Below are 19,348 nucleotides of genomic sequence, written 5' to 3' on the forward strand. Positions count from 1 at the left end.
GTATATGTCAAGTAAGGGTTTTTTTTCCCCTGATTATGCCTATTTGTTACAAGAAATTCGTTTTTCTTTTCTTTTTATTTCCAACGGGCTGGGGTATAGGAAGGAGAGAAAATAGATTTCTGTAATTTTTTTAAGAGAAAGGTAGGAGTGTTACAGGTATGGAATGTGACATGTTTTTTCAGATGAGGGCACACTGTATTATTGGTAGTGTTACTTAATCATTGAACTTTGTTACAAGAGATCTAATATAGTGACCTATAAATGGTTGTAATGTAAAAACAAAACACACCATTAATTAAAAAAAAAGAAATCATAGCAGTTAATGGATGCAAAACTTGGTAACGATAAAGCTTTATTTTAAAAAACAAAAATGTGATTAGAAAGCCAGCACTGATTCCTACCAAAATTATTCAGCTCTGAGTTTTACCCTTAGAATTATTAAATTGCTGGTACCTTTTCTGCCATCTAGTGGCTGAAAAGCGGTGCCTAATATATATATATATATATATATATATATATATAGTGTGTGTGTTATTTCCTAATTAGTTCTGACAACTCCTAACATCCAGACCTTCCTTTCCCATTCTGTCTAGTCTGCTGTGTTTAAAATGTTCTGAAGTCTGGAGCAGTACTAGACTAGGAGTCAGGAAGCTCTGGGTTCAGGCCCTTCTCCTAATACTTACGTTGTACAAGTTGTATGACTGTGGACAAGTCACACAATTATAATTACAGTGATCAACTCAATAAGAAAGAGGTCGAGAAGGAGAAGGAGGAAGAAGAGAAAGAGGAACAGAAGTTGTATATACTTGTCATATATATTATTATATATTTTTATTTATTTACTAATATTTTATAATATATAATTGTATAATATAATATATAACATAAAATTTATTTATAATATGTAGTTACATTACATATTTATCATGTGTATTATTTTATATTTATTAATATATAATATATAATTATATACTATAATTTATAACATAAAATGTATTTATATGTATTTGTATTATATATATTTATCATGTATATTTTATATATATATATATATATATATATATGATGAAAGATTTTAAAAGCACTTTCTAAATGTTAAAGAGCTATATAAATGTTTATTATCATCATCATCATCATCCTTACCATTAACAGCAAAATTTCCTGGGGAAATCATTGTCAGCATTGTTCCCACCTCACTCTCTGCTGTAGCGCTTGTAGCTGGATGTTTATTCCTCCCTCTCTAGCAATTCCCACCTATTCTCACTTCAGTCTTCTAGACACTCAACTCAGTGAACATCAGTGAATTACCTACTATATGTACAACAGCAGAATCATTTTATTTTCCTTTGTTTCTTCCAGGTGTTTAAAAGGGTATGTCAACAGCAGCTTATCAGTGTTTGACCTGAGTGAACTTGGCCCTGGCCACTCTGGTTACTGCAGGTATCTATTTTGGGTTTCTTCTTAGTTTTCCATTATGTCTCGCCCCCCTCCCTCTCCTCCTTCTGTGTAGCCTAATGAGACCTTTGAAATGCTTTGTCTTTGAACTCTCTTGGAAATCAGCCACCTTCAGGCCTGGCCACCCTCTCCCCTCTACTTCATGTTCCTTGATTTTGTGGATTTCAGGTACCGAGACTACAGAGCCCCGCCATGGAGCTCCCACCCGTACGAGTTAACCTTACAGTTCTGGCACGTCCTTGCTGCTCGCCTGGCTTTCATCATCGTGTTTGAGGTGAGGCAGAGATCACAAAGAAAAGTTCCTGTTTTTATAGACAATGATTTTCTTCTACAAACTTTACTGTCCTCATTTTACAGATGCAGAAACACATTTAAATGATAGTAACACAACAAGTAAATGTCAGAATCAAACTGCTAAGTGTCTGGGTTTGGAGTCAAATTCAAATCTGAGTCTGTGCCAGATTCTCTCTTTACTAGTGCCCCTTTGTCACATTGTTTATTTCACATAAACAAATTCAACTCCACATTTAATAAACACCCACCATGGTAGAAGATAACCGCATAAGGCGCAGAGGATACAGAGAGAGCAATATGCAGTCTGTTCCCTGAAGGAGTTTGGGGTGAGGAGAATAACACATAGACACAGCTAACTGCAGTAGAAGGGATATCATGGAAAGTCTGAAGGAGAGGTCCAGGCAAAATGCTTTGAAGAGTCGGATGAATGCAGAGATCTTTTGCAGTTGGCAGTATCAGGCAAGACTTCTTAAAAGAGATACATGAATTGGGCTTTGAAGGAAAGGAAGAATTTTTAACCGTTGATATTGGGGTGTGTGGTGGGAATGAGAGTGAGGCAGTACATTCTGGCTAAGTATATCTGCATTAGCAGCAAATTAAAAAGCTGCATCAGCTGCAGCTAAGTGGCCCAGTGGACAGTATTGTGCTTGGGATCAGGAATACTCAAATTCAAATCCAGCCTCTAGCACCTACTAGCTTTGCGACCTGGGCAAGTCACTTAACTGCTATCTGCCTCAGTTTCCTCATCTGTAAGATGGGGATCATAATAGCACCTACCTCACAGGGTTGTTGTGAAGATCAAATGAGATATTTTTAAAGAGCTTAGCACAGTGCCAGGCACATAGTAGGTCCTTAATAAATACTTGTTTCCTCCCTAATATTTATTAGAGATTATGTGTATCCAATGGCTTTTTGTCAATCCTCATCTCCTTGGCATTTCTTCACCTTTTGATGTATTTCCACCATCTCTTCCTTGAAACTCTTGTCTAGTTGGGCTCCAGTTTCTAAGTTCTTCTCATACTTCTTTAAACACCTCAATTTTCCTTCCCCACCACCACCACCTAGCTGTGGCTCTCCCCTAAAGAGCAGTCCTTAGCTTTCTGGTCATGTCTCACTCTCAAAGGGTTTTTGCAGTTCAGATAGTTCCATCCTCTTTATGCCAATGACTCCCAAGTCTACAGCTTTTTTTTTTAATGCCCACCATTGTCATCATTTTTTTTAATTGGCTACCCATAGAGTGCATGTCATACTTTAGTTGAGAGCACATGTTTAGCCTTTGCCCTCAGGAAATTCATAGCCCACAGTAGACAACCCTTCTACCCGCATCTACATCCCTTGTTTTCAGCTGCTTACTGAACACTCTCACTAAGTCAACTTTATTTCACATATGCCCAGAATAAATTTGCATCTACCCCCACAGTCACCCCTCTGTAACTATTGCATTTATCTAAGTGAAGCTGCCATTGTTTCAGTCTAGAACTGGAAGCTTTGTCATTTTTCCCATTTCACTGGTCACTGCCTTAAGCCAAGGCTGTATTACTTTCAATAGGCTCTCACTTGGTAGAGCTGCCCACCATCTTTTCCCGCTTCAATGCATTGTGCATATTGTTAATTTTCAGAAGACAACCCTTTCATGATGACATTCCCCTGCAGAGAGACAACATTGTGTAGTCACTACACTAGGTCTTAAAGAGTTGGCTATGAGGTCAGCAAGACCTAGGTTCAAGTCCTACCTTTAACATACGTACACTGACTGCATGACATTTAACCACTCTAAGGTTAAGCATTCTAGGCAACTCTTCAGGATTATAAATTTCACAGAAAGAGATGACATGCATTGTAGAGGAAAATTCCTCACCTGGGGAGTTCCCTATTCCAATAAAATCAAAGATTCAGTGCAAATATTAGTAAGTACTTACTATGGACCAGGCATCAGGCTAAGCACTGGGGATACAAATGAAATCCAGCAACACATTCTTTGACCTGGAGGAGCTTCCATCTAATGGTGGGAGATCATACATAAAGTTAGCTGATTGGAGCTAGAGGTATGGACACGGCCAGGAAGTTAGGTAGAAGCCTGGATCTGGGGAAGAGGGAAAAATAAAAACTCACCAGTCAGAGCCCTGGAAAGTTCCAAGCCTCCAGGGCAGTAATAGATATAAAAATCAGCATTTACATCATGCTTTGAAGTTTATAAAGTAACTTACATAATGTATCTCCTTGAAATCGTACAACAACTATGTGAGATTTTCACATGCCCATGGCCACAAAGCTTAGTCACTGTCAGAAATAGGATTTGAACCCAGGTGTTCCTACTCTCAGAACAGTGAGATCTACTGAGCCACGTTCTTATATGGTGTTCCAGGGCCCATTGTATAACGAGTGAGGACAGTATACTTCGGCCCATTTTAGAGTACTTGGAGCATGTCATTAATATAAATCATTATAGAGTTCTGTAGCTACTATAGAGTGTCTCTTGCTTGTAGGACACATCCTTGGATGTAGTGGAAATAAGTCTGCACTCCTAGGTAGGGTCTGGGTTTTGGTCCCTATTCTACCACTAACTTGGGGTGTGAGACTATGAAATGGTTACTTTTCCTCCCTGAATTTTCCTTGTTTCTTTTTTGTAAAACGGGGAGACTAATATTTGCCCTGTTTATTTTAATGGCATATTGGGAAGATCACTTGTCCTTGCTTGCTACTATAGAACTCAATTTCCTCATCTGTAAAATGAGGAGATTGGACCAGATGTTGCATCTTGACAATCTATGGTCCCATGATCCCTGTGTGGCACAGTGTGGTATGATGGATAGATGGTCAATCTTGGAGTAACGGAAGACTCCGAGTCTCAAGTCCTTCCTCTGACACCGATGGCAGTGTGATCCTGAGTGAATCACCTCACCTATCATGCCTTATGAAACTCCATTAGTAAAAGAATTTCTTGTTCTGAAACCTCCCCACATGAATACAATTATTGGCCCAGAAGAAGAAAAAAATCAGGTAGCTATGACTTATTTGCTACTGATTTGTTGGTCAGCAACACTGACCTTGTTCATTTAGGAAAATTCAAAGATGTGCTAAAATTAGTTCTTGCCAGCTTATGAAAGCTGATTGTTAAATTTTAAGTGGGAGCCTTTACATCTCAGAAATTGGCAAACACCACCAATCAGGACTTGACTTATTATTCTACTGATTGTCTAGACTTAAGAAAGTGATGGAGAAAATGTTAATGATGCCGATTAAACTTTAATGTGTGTCATGTGTGCATTATTTTTTTTCAAAGCTTTTATCCCTACATCCCTGGAAAATGCCATCTGTTTTAAGAAGATATTTTCAGAAATGCATGGCAGCAAGAAGTTCTTCTCAGGGAGGTCTCCTAAATTCCAGTAGTATTTGCCCTTCATACACCAAAGATTTGAAGGAACCTGAGCTCTTTATGTTCCTTAAGCTACAAAGATGATGCATTCATCTTATGTTGGCCCATGCATTTGGTATACAATGAGTCCCTTGAACATAGTAGTTGCTTAATAAACATTTGTTGAATTTAGCTGTGTAGAAATGGCCTGAATTTCTACTAGAGGTAAGGATCTGTGAGCTCCAGCAGCCAAGCTATACGCTAGTCACATTCACATCTCCTTTTTATCATAAGGTCTTGATATCTTTTGAAAGATGTTATTTTTGCCATAGTGTTCCATGCACACTTATTTAATCAGTTCGTTATGGAATTGTCCTTTTGAAGCTCATATTAATCTAAATTTAAGCTTCAGCTATTTTTTTTAATGATCAATGAAAAGAAAACAGTACTGACAAAGTACTTAGTTATGCAGGACACTAAATTATGAATCTTTTTGCTCACCTACCTCCCCAACCAAGGTAATCCAAAAGGAACAGATCTGTAATCAAATTAATAATAGCACACACTTACAAAACACTTGAAGAATGATTGTGCATTTTCTTCATCAAAACCCCAAAAGGTCATTGATGCAAGGATTATTCACATTTTACAGGTAATAGGTAGCATAGTACTATGGAAAAGAAACTGACCTCAGAGTCAGGAAGACCTGGGATAGAGTCCCGCTTCTAACACATAGTGGTTAGGTAACTAAAGGAAGGCCACGAGAAACTCTGAGTTGAAGAGATGGTGCCAACCTGAATTGGTAGATGGATCCCCTCCCCTTTGATTTCTCTCTCTCACTCTCTCTCTCTCTCTCTCTCTCCTCCCTCTCTCTCTCTCTCTCTCTCTCTCTCTCTCTCCCTCCCTCCCTCCCTCCCTCCCTCCTCTCTCTCTCTCTCTCTCTCTCTTCTCTCTCTCTCTCTCTCTCTCTCTCTCTCTCTCTCTCTCTCTCTCTGAAATCACAGGTCTATTCCCTGCTCCTTACCCTCCCACAAATGAGGAAGCAGACTTAGAGAATGAAAGGGACTTGTCCAAGATCACATAGACTGTCAGAGCCAGGTTAGAACCCTAGTGTCCAGACTCACAATCCATTCCTCTTTCTCTTCAATCCAGTTCAGATGAACTCTCAGGATGTTTTCTCTCATAGAGTCCTGGGGCAACATGTTCTGCCCTTACATGTGCTTGGCTGGTTTTTCAGGTGTTTCTCTCAAGTCTTTGAAAACTGTTTCTCATTTTTTTTCTCTTTCAGCACCTGGTTTTTGGAATAAAGTCTTTCATTGCTTACCTGATTCCTGACATGCCCAAAGATTTATCTGACCGAGTGAGGCGGGAGAAGTACTTAGTCCAAGAAATGATGTACGATGCGGAGCTGGAGCATTTGCAGAAACAGCGGAAATGTCATGGGAAGCAGTATCACCAAGAGTGGCCTTAGCCGATCCCAGAGCCCCAGAAGAGACCGAGCCATCAGTGGGGATGGAAGACTGTGGACTTCCTGTGCCCTACAGAGACGATGTTCACAGTCAGAGCGTGCTGAACATCACCATGTGTCTCTGCTCCTCCAGCCCCCCTTCCCATTGCTCATCGAGCTGTGATGCTTACCATAAAAGAGTCAGAGGAGCTGCGGCCTCAGCTGCTGTTACTTGCTGTTCTCCTTCCTGCAGACTTCCTGTCCAGTCTGACCTGCCCTGGCCTCTCCTTGTCCTTCTGCGTGCCACAATGGAAAATGTGCTGTTGGATGTTGGCTATGCAGCTAAAGAATTGCATGGCCCTTTCCCTTTGTCTCTTTTTCAAGGCTATACCAAAAAAAAATAAATAAATAAAACCCTACAAATCTGATGGCTGTGCTGCCCATTGAAGGGAAGAGAAAACAGCACTGCCTGGACCCAGTGTCTTTTGGGAGTGGCATGGCTTAACCAAATGTTATTTTTCTTTTCATAAAAAGTAGCTGGAGCGCCCTCTATTGAAGAGGAGACTGGCATTTTCTATGGCATTCAAAAGAGAAAGGGCCAAAGTTCTGACTTGGCATACTTTGTTAGGGTAAAGTCAATATGAGTTTTCCTTTGAATCTGTTGGGAAAGCTGTCCCAGAACGTTGCCGTGAAATTATGTAAATATATTTTTTCCCTTTTTTTTGTTGTATAGTGGCTCATCGGCAGTGTGCAGTCTTTCGCTCATTTGGCCACAAGACCCACTCTAGATTATGCCCTTTTGTCTTCTTTGTTCAGGGAAACAGAAGCTAGACAGCCTGCACGGGTTTGGCTCCTCTTGTGGAGATATATGCACTCTCTCTCTCAATGCATGAATGTAACTCAATATTATGGCTAGAATTAGATATTTGTGAGCTTTGCTTTCTTCTAAAATCAATTGGTTTTGTTTTGTTTTTGAGACATCACACAAAACATAATGGAAGTTGAGGGAGAAAGTCCACGTTGGCTTTGTCCATAGGGCTATAGGAGCAAAAGTCAGGGCCAGTTTGACTTCAGATGATTCCAATGTGAAGAATGGCCTCAGTGAATTACAATAAACCAATACCGTAGAGCATTCACCTAAAGCCAGTAGAATGGCTACCTTGTGTTGTCTATTGGAGGAATGAAGAGAAGCATGGAAAAAATCAAGACAATTCCTTTCCTCTGTCCTAATTTAAAAAAAAAAAAACTAGTCCCCGTTTTTTTGTAGAAAATCTTTACAATAATAATGTACTTTTTAGACTTAATCTTTGTTCCAAAGCAGAAATGTTTCCAAAAGTTCCCAGATGGAAACCAAATTTGGTAGTTACAAATGGGAGTTGTGGAAATTGACTTTTCCATAGCTATATCAGATGCAGATATTAGAAAGAAGTTTCTTACTCTTGGAATTTGTTTCCATAATGATGACACTAAAATGATCTCTCCTCTTTTTCCCCCTTTACTTTTAGAAGAATGCCGGTAAATAATAGTGAAAATACATAGGAACTTTTCAGTTTTGTGTTGAAGAGCCAAGCTTATGCCCTGTTCATTAGAGCAGAGGGGATCTTTATGTCTCTTTCCCTGACACTTGTAAGCAAGAGGTAGTCTCTACTCAATCTGCTCCAAAGATTGCCCTTTTCCCTCTCCAAGCATCCTGCTTTTGTTAATCTAACAACAGCCACCGTAAAGTCCATTCAGGAGTTTTAGCACCACCATTTTGCAGAACACTATGTTTTCTTCCTAATGGGTTCTACGTATGCACCTTTTAGGGGGCACGCCTCGACTCTGTGCCCAGGTAAATGTGATGTGTGGCCTTTGTGTATCAGACCTCAGAGGCTCTTTGTTAGGCACAAGGCAGAAATCGCCTCTCTCTGAAACTTGGCCCCCAGCGCAGAACAATGTTGAAGGTTTGGTATCTTGATTTCTTTAGTGTAGCTAGTGCCCTGCCTAATGCCCAAGACTATGTAGAGAATGTATTTGATTATTTTTAAAAATCTGACACAAGATGCTGATTAAAAATAGGTAATATTTTAATTGGAAAAAGTGGTTTTTTTAATTGTTAACTACTTCTTGAACCTTAAAAAAATGGGGGAACTTGAAGGATAGATAATAAATCAATACTAAAAATTTTCCCTGACTAATAATGGCAACAAAAAAATGATATTGGATTATTGATGGGTAGTGTTTCAGCAACCATTGAAGGTCTGTGAATTCAGTGACAGATCAATACTGCTTTAGTTAACAGACGTGCTTGGCTGAATAGCCTGGCATGTGGATTTTTATCTAGAATGCACATTATTTTACAAAGATATACAGCACACATTCTTCTCAGGAATTCTGTATTACATGAATGCAGTTGAAATATATTTTTCATATCCTACATCAAAGTTTTTTGCAAACAATTGATCCATACCTATGCATGTGGGCTGCCTTGTCAAGCTGTCCAAAGCTCCTGGGCCTTCTTTCCAAATGGAAGTTTGTGGAAAACCTCTTTCAGATTGTACCTGATTGATTCTATGATCCTCTTGGTCTATGCATGCACTTTGGGGGTAAACTTGAGAGAATGCATGATCAGGCATGGCATTTGAACACCACAATTCTAAAGTGTGTCTGTGACGCCTCGCATAATGTCATGCTAGAGCGGGATGAACAGGAGTCTTTTTCAAACAATAAATTATTATTTACTATGACGATTCTTCTCCATTACGTTTTTGTTGCAATTGCTACTCAACAAGGGATGATGCAGGTTGTGATTTCCAAATTATTATCTCTCTCAAAATAGGCAATTCAGTCAGCACACACAAGTCCTTCCTTCTACCTATCTGTTACCAGCCACCCCCACCCGCTTTTAAAATCATATGGAGTAATGTAGGATATAGGAAGGGGTATAATGAAAAAGGTTGTTTAACAACTAGGTCTCTGGGGAAAAAAAATGCACAACACACTTTCAAGTTAAATCTGGATCTGTAGCATGTTTGCCATCACTTTCCTTAGTCTAGACAATCAATAGAACAATACATAAAGTCCTGATTTATAGTGTTCACCAATTTCCAAGGTGTAAATGCTTACTCTGAGGATTTAACAATTGGCTCTTTTCACTCAGCGCTTTCTCCAAAATACTCCTGGATCTAGGTGGTATTATGTATGTAGTGCTAGACTTGGAGACAGGAAAGCCTGAGCTTAAATCCTGTCTTGGATGTTTACTACTTGAGGAACTGTGGACAGGTCATGTAACTTCTCTCAGCCTCAGTTTCCTTAACTGTAAAATGGAGATGATACCCTATGATGGCTCTTGGAAAGTTCAAATAAAACTTCTGTCAAATGGTTTGTAAATGTGTGGCACTATAAAATGTGAAAAAAAATGTCAATGCTGGAAACAGTCTTGGAGAGCATCTTGTACAACAGTCACCATGTTGCATACCTTGCCTCTTGCCTGACGCCTGGTAAGCACTTAATGCATGCTTTATCTATCTTTTTATCCACAAATTCTTTATTTTAAAGATAAGGAAAATGAGTTGCTCAACCAAGCTCAGGCTGCCAGTTGGGTTGTTGAAGGATAAGAGTATATAAAGTATATAAAGCATTCTGCAAACCAGAAAGGGACATGGAAATGCTAAGTAATGTGATTATTTGTTTACCATCAGTCAATCAATAAGCATTTATTAAGCACCAGCCGTTTTTCAGGCATTGTACTAAGTATAGGAGATACAAAGAAGTGTAAAAGATAGCCCCTGCTCTCAAGGAGTTCACAGTCTAATAAGGGAGACAGACAAATAGCTATGTACAGACAAGCAATATACAGGATTGTTGTGTGTCCTTCATTCTTGAAGAGGACCATGACATCAGGAAGGAATGTACAGGATAAACTGGAGATAATCAACAGGGGAAGGCAGTGGCATTAAAAGAGATCAGTCTTCCTGCCGAAAGTAGGATTTTAGCTGGGACTCATGGAAGTGGGAGGCAGAGATGAGGAGAGAGAGTCTTTTTAAGAGTAAAGCCTTCAGTCGTTTGTCAGTCATGTCTGATTCTTCGATACCCCTCTTAGGGTTTTCTTGGCAAACATACTAGAGTGGGTTGCCATTTCTTTCTCCAGCTCATTTCACAGATGAGGAAACTGAGGCAAACAGGTTTAAGGGACTTGCCCAGGATCATACAGCTGCAAAGTTTCTGAGGCCAGACCTGAACTCAGGAAGATCAGTCTTCCTGACCCTATGTCCAGTGCTCTATCAACTGTGCCACCTCGCTGCCCCCACAAGAATGAGGTATTGTCAATGAAATGGAAGGCAGTCTAGAACTAGAGTGTCATGTGTGGAAGAAAAAACAAGACGGCCGGTGCTGCTGGGTAACAATATGGTAGAATATGTGGAGGATGGAGCTTTAATATCCCAGCCAACAACAGTACCAGGAAATCGAATTCCATTCTACCTGGGGCAAGTAATCCAAAAGTTTCCCTCAGACGATAGGGAAGGGGTCAACATGCAAAGAGTTCATCTAGGCTAAAGTCACTCTTGTACCATCTGGTAGCTTCCTCTTTTATGTAATTATCCTTTGTAGCTAGGTATTAAGCTCATTTGTTTCTCCACTGCTAAGGGGCTACAAATGCAGAAAATCATTCCTTCAATTTAGGCTGCTTGGGGTAAGCCTTCGCTTGCTTGCAAACCTTCTGTGAGGGAAGACCCACCACCTCCCAGGGTATCCCTTTGAGCTTCTGCAGAAGCTTTCATTCTTGTAAACTTTTTTTTTTCTTGTATGGAGCCTTACTTTGCCTCTCTACAGATTCTTCCCACTGCTCCTAGTTTTGCCTTAGATTGAGGTTTTGTTGTTCAGTTGTTTTCAATCATGTCCAACTCTTTATGACCCCGTTTGGGGATTTCTTGGCAAAGATATTGAGGTGGTTTGTCATTTCCTTCTCCAGCTTATTTTACAGATCAAGAAACAGAGGCAGACAGGGTTAAGTGACTTGCCCAGGGCCACCCAGGCAGGAAGTGTCTGAGGCCAGATTTGAACTCATGAAGAGGAGTCTTCCTGATTCCAGGCCCAGCACTCCATGCACTATGACGCCACCTAGCTGCCTGCTAATCTCTAAATCATTTCATTTGGTTTGGGTTTGTTTTAGTTGGCTGCCAATCCAAATGTGGAAAGATTCACTTCATAATTTCTTTGTCATTAAATTGTTAGGTGATACATCTTCTAAGAAGCCAATGACTGGGACCTCCTGAGAAATTCAGTGCGGCCCATTTTAATCCTGTTTCTCATGAAAAGCCTGTCTTGTTTTAATTGTGTTCCTATATCACTTGTGTCGTGGTGCCTTGACAGAGCAGCTCCGATTATTAATTTGCAATGCTGCATGGAGAGGCGCTATCAGGAAATCAGAGGAGTTCGGTAGAAAATCCATCGGACTAGGAGACAAAGGGTATCACCAGCTATAGAGTCAAAGGATCTGGGTTCAAATCCGACCTCTAGTACTTACTAGCAGTGTGACCTGGGGCAAATCACTTAACCTCTCTTGTCCTCAGTTTCTTCATCTGTAGACTAAGAGGGCTAATCTTTTAAACTGTAGTCTAGTCCCTGCACTGTTACTACCTAGCTGCCTCACTTTGAGCAAGACATTTCCTATTTCTGAGCCTCAGTTTCCCCATCCATGAAATGAGAAAGTTGTACGAGAGGATTCCAAGACTTCTGTCATCGCTGACATTTGGCTCGTGTGTCTAAAGAGCTTGAAGCACTTACACAATAACCTTGTGAAATGTGGCTCATTATTATCCCCATTTTACAGAAGAAGAAACTGACTCTGAGGAAAAGTAAATAATTTACCCTGGATCACACAATCAGTAGGTGTCAGGGAACAATTTATAGGTCACCCTGGCTCCAAAAATCCAGTGCTCTAACCGGAAAGACACTCTGCCTTTCATAGGCAGGCAGTCTATAGTTCAAGTCATATTCAGCTTTTACCTACATTATGATGGAAAGAGCACTCACAGAAGCCAATGAATGAATGAATGAATGAATGAATGAATGAATGAATGAATGAATGAATGAATGAAAAAGCATTTAACTATGTGGGATGAGCACGAGAGACACAAATACAAAGACCAAGACAGTGCCTCCCCAGAGGAACTAACCTTCTAACAGAGAGAGACAACTTATATAGTAGAATCAATAACCAGAAAGGGATTTGTTGTTACTGAAAGCTATGAAGATGATGAGTGAAACCAGGAGAAAAATAGATTGATACCTATTTTCCCAGTATGAAGAGATGAATAAAACAAAGCATTAGGTACTTGACTGTGGCTACAATTAGAAAATCAAAGAGCTCTTATTCTAATGGGAGAAGCAAACCCTGAGGAAGGTTTTCTATTACAAATCAGATGGAAAGCCTCCTTGTCCTTAAGGTGCAGCACCAAAACAGATGGTAATACTTGCTTTGATTTCATTTCGGTGAAAAAATCAAACCAGTTTCAGATGTTGATGCATTTAATAATCCTAAGGACTTCGGTAACAAGAACTTTCTTTTCTGGGTCTTCAGTAGCAGTTAACTGGGTCTCCACAAAGATTGCTTCCCCAGACAATGGTTACAGGACTGACAGGGCTGGGAGCATCGCTGTTCTCAAGCCTTGGGTTCAAGGTCCTGGGCTGTCTCTATCCTAGAGTCTAGAGAGAGACGATGGTTGAGATGATGGGGGTGGAATGTCCTGCCAGGCACGTGCTGCCTCCCTCCCAGTGCCTTGTTGCTTCAGCTAGAGAGGCTTGCCTGCCCTGTAGGTGGCAGTTGGTTGGCATTTGCTGGGTTTGGCTAGCCCCTTCTCCGTAGGAGATACTTTCCCAGATGACAGCTGAGCTGTAAGCAGGAATGGTTTAGAGGGCACTGCTACTCCTAAGCCTCTGTGTCCATCTCTTTGCTGGTGGCAGCTAATCACAGCTGTTCCTTGTGGTGATGAGGAACGCCTTCTCAACAATAATTTCTCCCCTCATTGATGGCTGTGGGGGTGGTCTGGAAGCTGTTCTGGGGGGTTAGGGACACTTCTATTGCATTCAGGATCATGGGCTGTCTCCATTGCAATGTGAGGGGAGATGGTGGTCAAGGTGGAGGTAGTATTTTGACTTGCTTGGCATATTCTGCTTCTTATCTCTTCCTTAGTATGCCTTACCACTTCAACTTAGGCTGGATTTCCTGTCCTGTGAGTAATAGTGGATTGGCTGGCTCCTCCAGGGGCAATGGCAGATCTGATTATGATCCCAGAATGGGAAGGAAACAAAAGGGGAGGTTCTAACTCAATAGAGTAAACATCTATCACGCACTGATTATGTTATGTTTAAGGCACTGAGCTTTGACTTTGTTCAATCTATTCCCAGAATCCACAGTTCAAATCCCAACATGATGCCACATTCTTGACACTTCTGTGACAAGGACATCACAGACAGTTCCCATGCCTTGAATGAGAGTTTGACATTGAGCTGATGGGCTATACCACACCTGCTGTCATGGCTCATCTCACATTGCTCTTTATTGGCTACAGGAAGGGTGAGGGTAGGTGTGGAGTTGAAAGCCACATGGATATTTAGTGAGCTTTAATGTTTTCCTTCTGGCTAGCTTCCTAATGCTAAAAATCTCATTTCTATGGCAATTTAAAATTTATAAAGTTTTTTTAAAAACATACTGTAAAGTAGGTTATAAAAGCATTATTCTGATTTTATAGATAAGGGACTTGAGTCATAGACACAAATACCATAGACAACAAAAGCAACAACAAAAAACTGTCTACAACAGTATGACCTTGTCATGTCTTGCTTCTGGTCCAGATTTGTGCTATCATCACTTTGGGAAGTTCATGGTACCAATGAGGATCAGCAACCCATAGCCTTGGTGAGTTGCCTGGGCTAGTGAGGGTTCCTTGATTTGCTCTTGATCACACTCCCACTAAATACTGGAGGTGGGTCTTGAGCACATGTTTCCCTGGCTCCAAGAATGGCCTTTTACTTACTTGGCCATGCTGCCAAGGCATGGCTTGCTTAGTGTCTAAAACTGTAATCAGGATTCAAAGGTTTCTCCAGATAATCGTAAGGTAATAGAATTTGAAGGGACCTTTGGAACCTTCTAAATCATCTTTCCTTTCAGTTTAGGAGTTCTCTCTATAACATTGTGAAAAATAGTTGTTCATCCTTTGCTTGAATAATGATGATGATGGGGGAGCAGTTAGGTGGCGCAGTGGATAGAGCACGAGCCATGAGGTCAGGTGGACCTGAGTTCAAATCTGACCTCAGACCAAACACATGACACTTACTAGCTGTGTGACCCTGGGCAAGTCACTTACCCCCAATTGCCTAAAAAGAAAAAAAAAGAGAAAATAATGATGATGGCGATGGCGATGGCAATGGTGATAATAACAATAATAGCTTTGGTTAATAAAGTAGGTAGTACCATAGAGGGGAAATATCTGAATTTGGAGTCAAGAGGCCAGGGTTCCAATTCAGGCTCTCTGTCTTATCACCTGTGTGACCTTGGGCTTTAATCAGTCCTTTCAACAAGCACTTAATATTCAACAAGCCTACAATATTGCAAGCACTACACTAGACCCAGGAGAGAAAAAGACAAGGACAAAAAGAGTAAAATACTCCCTGCCCTCAAGGAGCTTGCATTCTAATATGGAAGAAAAGATTTACCTGCATAGGTATATATAAAACACATGTCCCACAAAATGTTGAGGAGAGAGCACTAAGTTTAATTGTTGCTTATATCTTGTTTCATATTTGAACTATTTTCAAGTATTCAAAGGAATGGGATGAAGGATTTGGATTTGCTCTTCAAATGTCCCAGATGGCCCAACTAGAAGCATTTGGTAGAAGTTCCTAAGAGACTTGGGCATGTGTGTATGTATGTATGTATGTATGCATGCATGCATATATGTGTATGTTAAAGAAAAAAACACAACTTTTTCACAGTTGAAGTTTTCCAAATATATAATGAGCTACCTTTAAAGACAGTAAGTTACTCTTTAGTAGAGGTGGACAAGCAAAGGCTAGATGGCTAGATTGAATATTTTGTAAAGGAAATGTTTTCTCAGGTGTAACAAATGAGTATTTCTCTCTTGCATTTAATTACTAATTATTCTGTTAGGACCAAGGTTCTTCCCCTTTTCTACTTCCTCATCCAGAAATTAATCAATGTGGTAAATCTTAGGCAGAGATTTACCTAGGCCAAGATCTAATCAGACAATAAAAGAAATTCTAAGTTTGGGCTAATAGGTGCATTCCTGCTCACTGCGTTTGCTCAGACAGGTCTGAGAAAACTTGAATCCTCTCTTTCATCAGACAGGTGATATGGAAATTGATGCCTTTGACCAAGATTTGGGTGACCAAGTCAAGTACTCCCAAGACTCTCATTGTGTTATAGCCCAGCCACTCATTGTAATATTTATTCTCTCATTAAGTGTTAATCAATTGGAGTTGCCTTCCTTGGGAACACCTATTCTTCCAGGAGCATATATAAACTATGAGACCATAGGTCTAAGAAAGACGGTCAAATGACAATGTTTTTATTAATAAATATGCCAGCCTTATGAGTGAAATTATTAAATTATCCAGAAACTATATCTTTTGAACCTTTTTGAACCCCACACAAGTGAGTTGGACTAAATTTGGAAAGACTCTGAAGTCCTACGTGACACATCCCACTCTCCTTTTAAACAGCTCTTATTCTTTCCTTATGTTGGGCCCAAATCTTCCTCTGCCCCTTGGGCCAGGAAGGCCAAGTCTCATTCCTCTTCCACAGACATTTGAAGATAGAGATTTTCACTTTCCACTAGTACCCCAATATTCTCCTCTTGATGCTAACCATCCTCAGTTCCTTCCAACTTCCTTCTTTTGTTTAATCCTCATCCATGAACATGCCTGGAAGCTACTTTAATGTAAAATCATCCAAACATGAAGTCCATCAAGGGGACAGTGGTGATGACTTGTCATGAATCATCATTGAAAATGCTCAAATGGGGGCAGCTAGGTGGTGCAGTGGATAGAGCACTGGCCCTGAAGTCAGGAGGACCTGAGTTCAAATCCAGCCTCAGACCATACACTTAACACTTACCAGCTGTGTGACCCTGGGCAAGTCACTTAACCTCAATTGCCAAAAAAAAAATGCTCAAATGGGAGGCTATATGGTATAATGAACAGAATGCCAGACTTGGATTTAGGAAATACAAGTCAGCACTAGTGTGACCTTGGCCAAGTCACTGGACATCACAGATTCTTATCATCCTCCTCTGGAAAATGTGAGGTAAATTTTTGTGTTATTACTATGAATAAAATGCTTTGTAGACTGCAAAATAGTATAGACATGTGGGACATAGTTAATCCAGAGACAGGATTTCATAGACACTAGCGCATCTGTTGTTGACAAAAGGCAGAACTTAGTTTGTATTTTAATAACTCGTAGAAAGATGGTGGATTATATGGGTAGGAACAAGGATTAAAGGAAAAAAGAGGGGAAACCTTTAAATGGATTGTTTGGGAAACAGTGACTTAGGGAAACTCTCTTTGGAATAGTTAACCTGGAGGGAAAAAGAAAGCAGAACTCTAACTCGGGAGGGATGTCCAAGGTTCAATCCAAACTGTATCTCAATAGGCCACCAAAATATGTAGTTATCCAGCTTTTGCTTAGTGCTTAAAAACCCACTGTTCCTTATGGCAGCCACTCTACTTTGGGGTAACTTTAATAGTCAGGAAGATATTCCTTATATCCAGGTTAGATTTTCCATTCTGTAAATTACATACATTATTCCCAGTTCTGTCCTGTGGGGCCAAGCAGAAGATCAAATCCTTTTTCTATATAAGCACCTTTTTTAACACTTGTTGATAGCAATTACAGAATTTCAGATCAGTAAGAGGCCCCAGAAGACATCTCCTTCCAACTCTAATTGAGCAAGAATCCTTTCCACATCACACCTGTGTTCATCCAGCCTTTGTTTGAAGATACATAATGAGGTGGGACCCATTATGCCCCTATGTGGCTTATTCCACTTTTCAATGAGTCTGATTGTTAGAAAGTTTTTCTCTCCCCCCATCCTTCTGCCTCCTTATATTAAGCTTATATTTACCTCTTTCCAGCATCTACCTATTTTTTCTACCTCTGCCCTCCAGGGCCAAACAGAATTAGTCTGGTTATTCTTCCATTAACAGCTTTTCAAACACTTGAATAATACTAGTATTTTCTCAGTAAATACTATCTTCTGCAGGCTAAACATCTCCAATCCCTTCAATCTTTTCTCATATGGCAAGAACTTGATGTCATTCCTCTTTCTGGTAGCCTTCCTCTGAATACTCTGTTCAAATATAATACACAGAAGTAAATCAAATACTCTAGATGTTGTTTGAACATGACAGTGTATAGTGGCAGCATTATTCCCTAATTTTGGACCCTCTGCCTCTCAACACTACCTCATTTCTCATCAGCTTTTCTTGGATTCCATATCACACTGTTGAGTTATGTTGAGCTAATAGTCCACTAATACTCTCAGATCTTTTTCAAATAAACGGCTACCTAGTCAAGCAGATATCTCTTACCTTGTTCTTGAGATGCTGATTTTTGAGCCTAAGGATGAGACTGGACATCCTTTCAAAATTCTAACTTATTTGGTTTAGTCTAATATTGTAATGAGAACAGCTAAGTGGTGCAATGGATAGACTTCAGAGCCTATAGTCAGGAAGACTCATCTTCCTGAGTTCAAGGTCCAGCACTTGGTCTGCTGTATCACCTCATCAAGGTGAAGAGGGAGGTATGTTTCATCATCTGTCCTTTGGAACCAAGATTTCACATGACCTCTCTTTGATACAGTCATATTTCTTCCCTGTGATCTCTCGGTTGGTAAGGTCCTCCTGGGGCCTCCTCCATTGTGTGGAATGAGCCACGCCAGCCAGTCTTCATTCCCCTCCCTGTTCAGCTCCTAACATTCTGGACTTCAAAACCATCTCTCCTCTTTCAAGTACCTTCATCTTTCCCTGCATCCTCTCACTCTTCGGCTCCTTTTTATGAGTTGCCTTTCCACTTTGGCATGTAAGCTCTTTGAGGTCAGAGAATCGTTTTTCTTTTTGCTCATTTTTGTGTCCCCAGCACTTAGCACAGTACTTGGCGTGTAATAGGCACTCAACAAATGCTTGTTGTCTTGTCTGTTGCCTTCTGCATATTCATAACCATCCCTTTAATGATACATTCTAGAATATTGCCAAAACTTAAAGCCCAACTCAGTAGCTTACAGTGTCTCAGCTCCTTTCACTTTTTCTTTCTTTCTTTCTTTCTTTCTTTCTTTCTTTCTTTCTTTCTTTCTTTCTTTCTTTCTTTCTTTCTTTCTTTCTTTCTTCTTTCTTTCTTTCTTTCTTTCTTTCTTTCTTTCTTTCTTTCTTTCTTTCTTTCTTTCTTTCTTTCCTTTCCTTCCTTCCTTCCTTCCTTCCTTCCTTCCTTCCTTCCTTCCTTCCTTCCTTCCTTCTTTCCTTCTTTCTTCCTTTCTTCCTTTCTTCCTTTCTTCCTTTCCTCCTTTCTTCCTTTCTTCCTTTCTTCCTTTCTTCCTTTCTTCCTTTCTTCCTTTCTTCCTTTCTTCCTTTCTTTCTTTCCTTCCTTCCTTCTAGGCAATTGGGGCTATATGACTTGCCCAGGGTCACACAGCTAGTATGTGTCAAGTATCTGGTCTGAGGCTGAATTTGAACTCAGGTCCTCCTGACTTCAGGGCCAGTACTCTATCCACTGTGCCACCTAGCTGCCACCCAATTTCTTC

The 19,348-nt window shown here is 40.3% G+C and overlaps 1 protein-coding gene across 1 annotated transcript in view; it reads left to right on the forward strand.

The window, feature by feature from the left end:
• Window positions 1-8,609, forward strand: part of ANO3 (anoctamin 3) — a 310,714-nt gene extending 302,105 nt beyond the window's left edge. The window contains exons 25-27 of the mRNA XM_020977793.1: window positions 1,360-1,440; window positions 1,624-1,729; window positions 6,393-8,609. Coding sequence (XP_020833452.1) covers window positions 1,360-1,440; window positions 1,624-1,729; window positions 6,393-6,575 — 370 coding nt within the window. The 3' untranslated portion in view covers window positions 6,576-8,609. The remainder of the gene's footprint in view (window positions 1-1,359; window positions 1,441-1,623; window positions 1,730-6,392) is intronic.
• The last annotated feature ends 10,739 nt before the right edge of the window (window positions 8,610-19,348 follow it).

The sequence above is a fragment of the Phascolarctos cinereus genome, unplaced genomic scaffold, assembly GCF_003287225.1.
Source record: "Phascolarctos cinereus isolate Bilbo 61053 unplaced genomic scaffold, phaCin_HiC Scaffold_9;HRSCAF=440, whole genome shotgun sequence".
NCBI lineage: Eukaryota > Metazoa > Chordata > Mammalia > Diprotodontia > Phascolarctidae > Phascolarctos > Phascolarctos cinereus.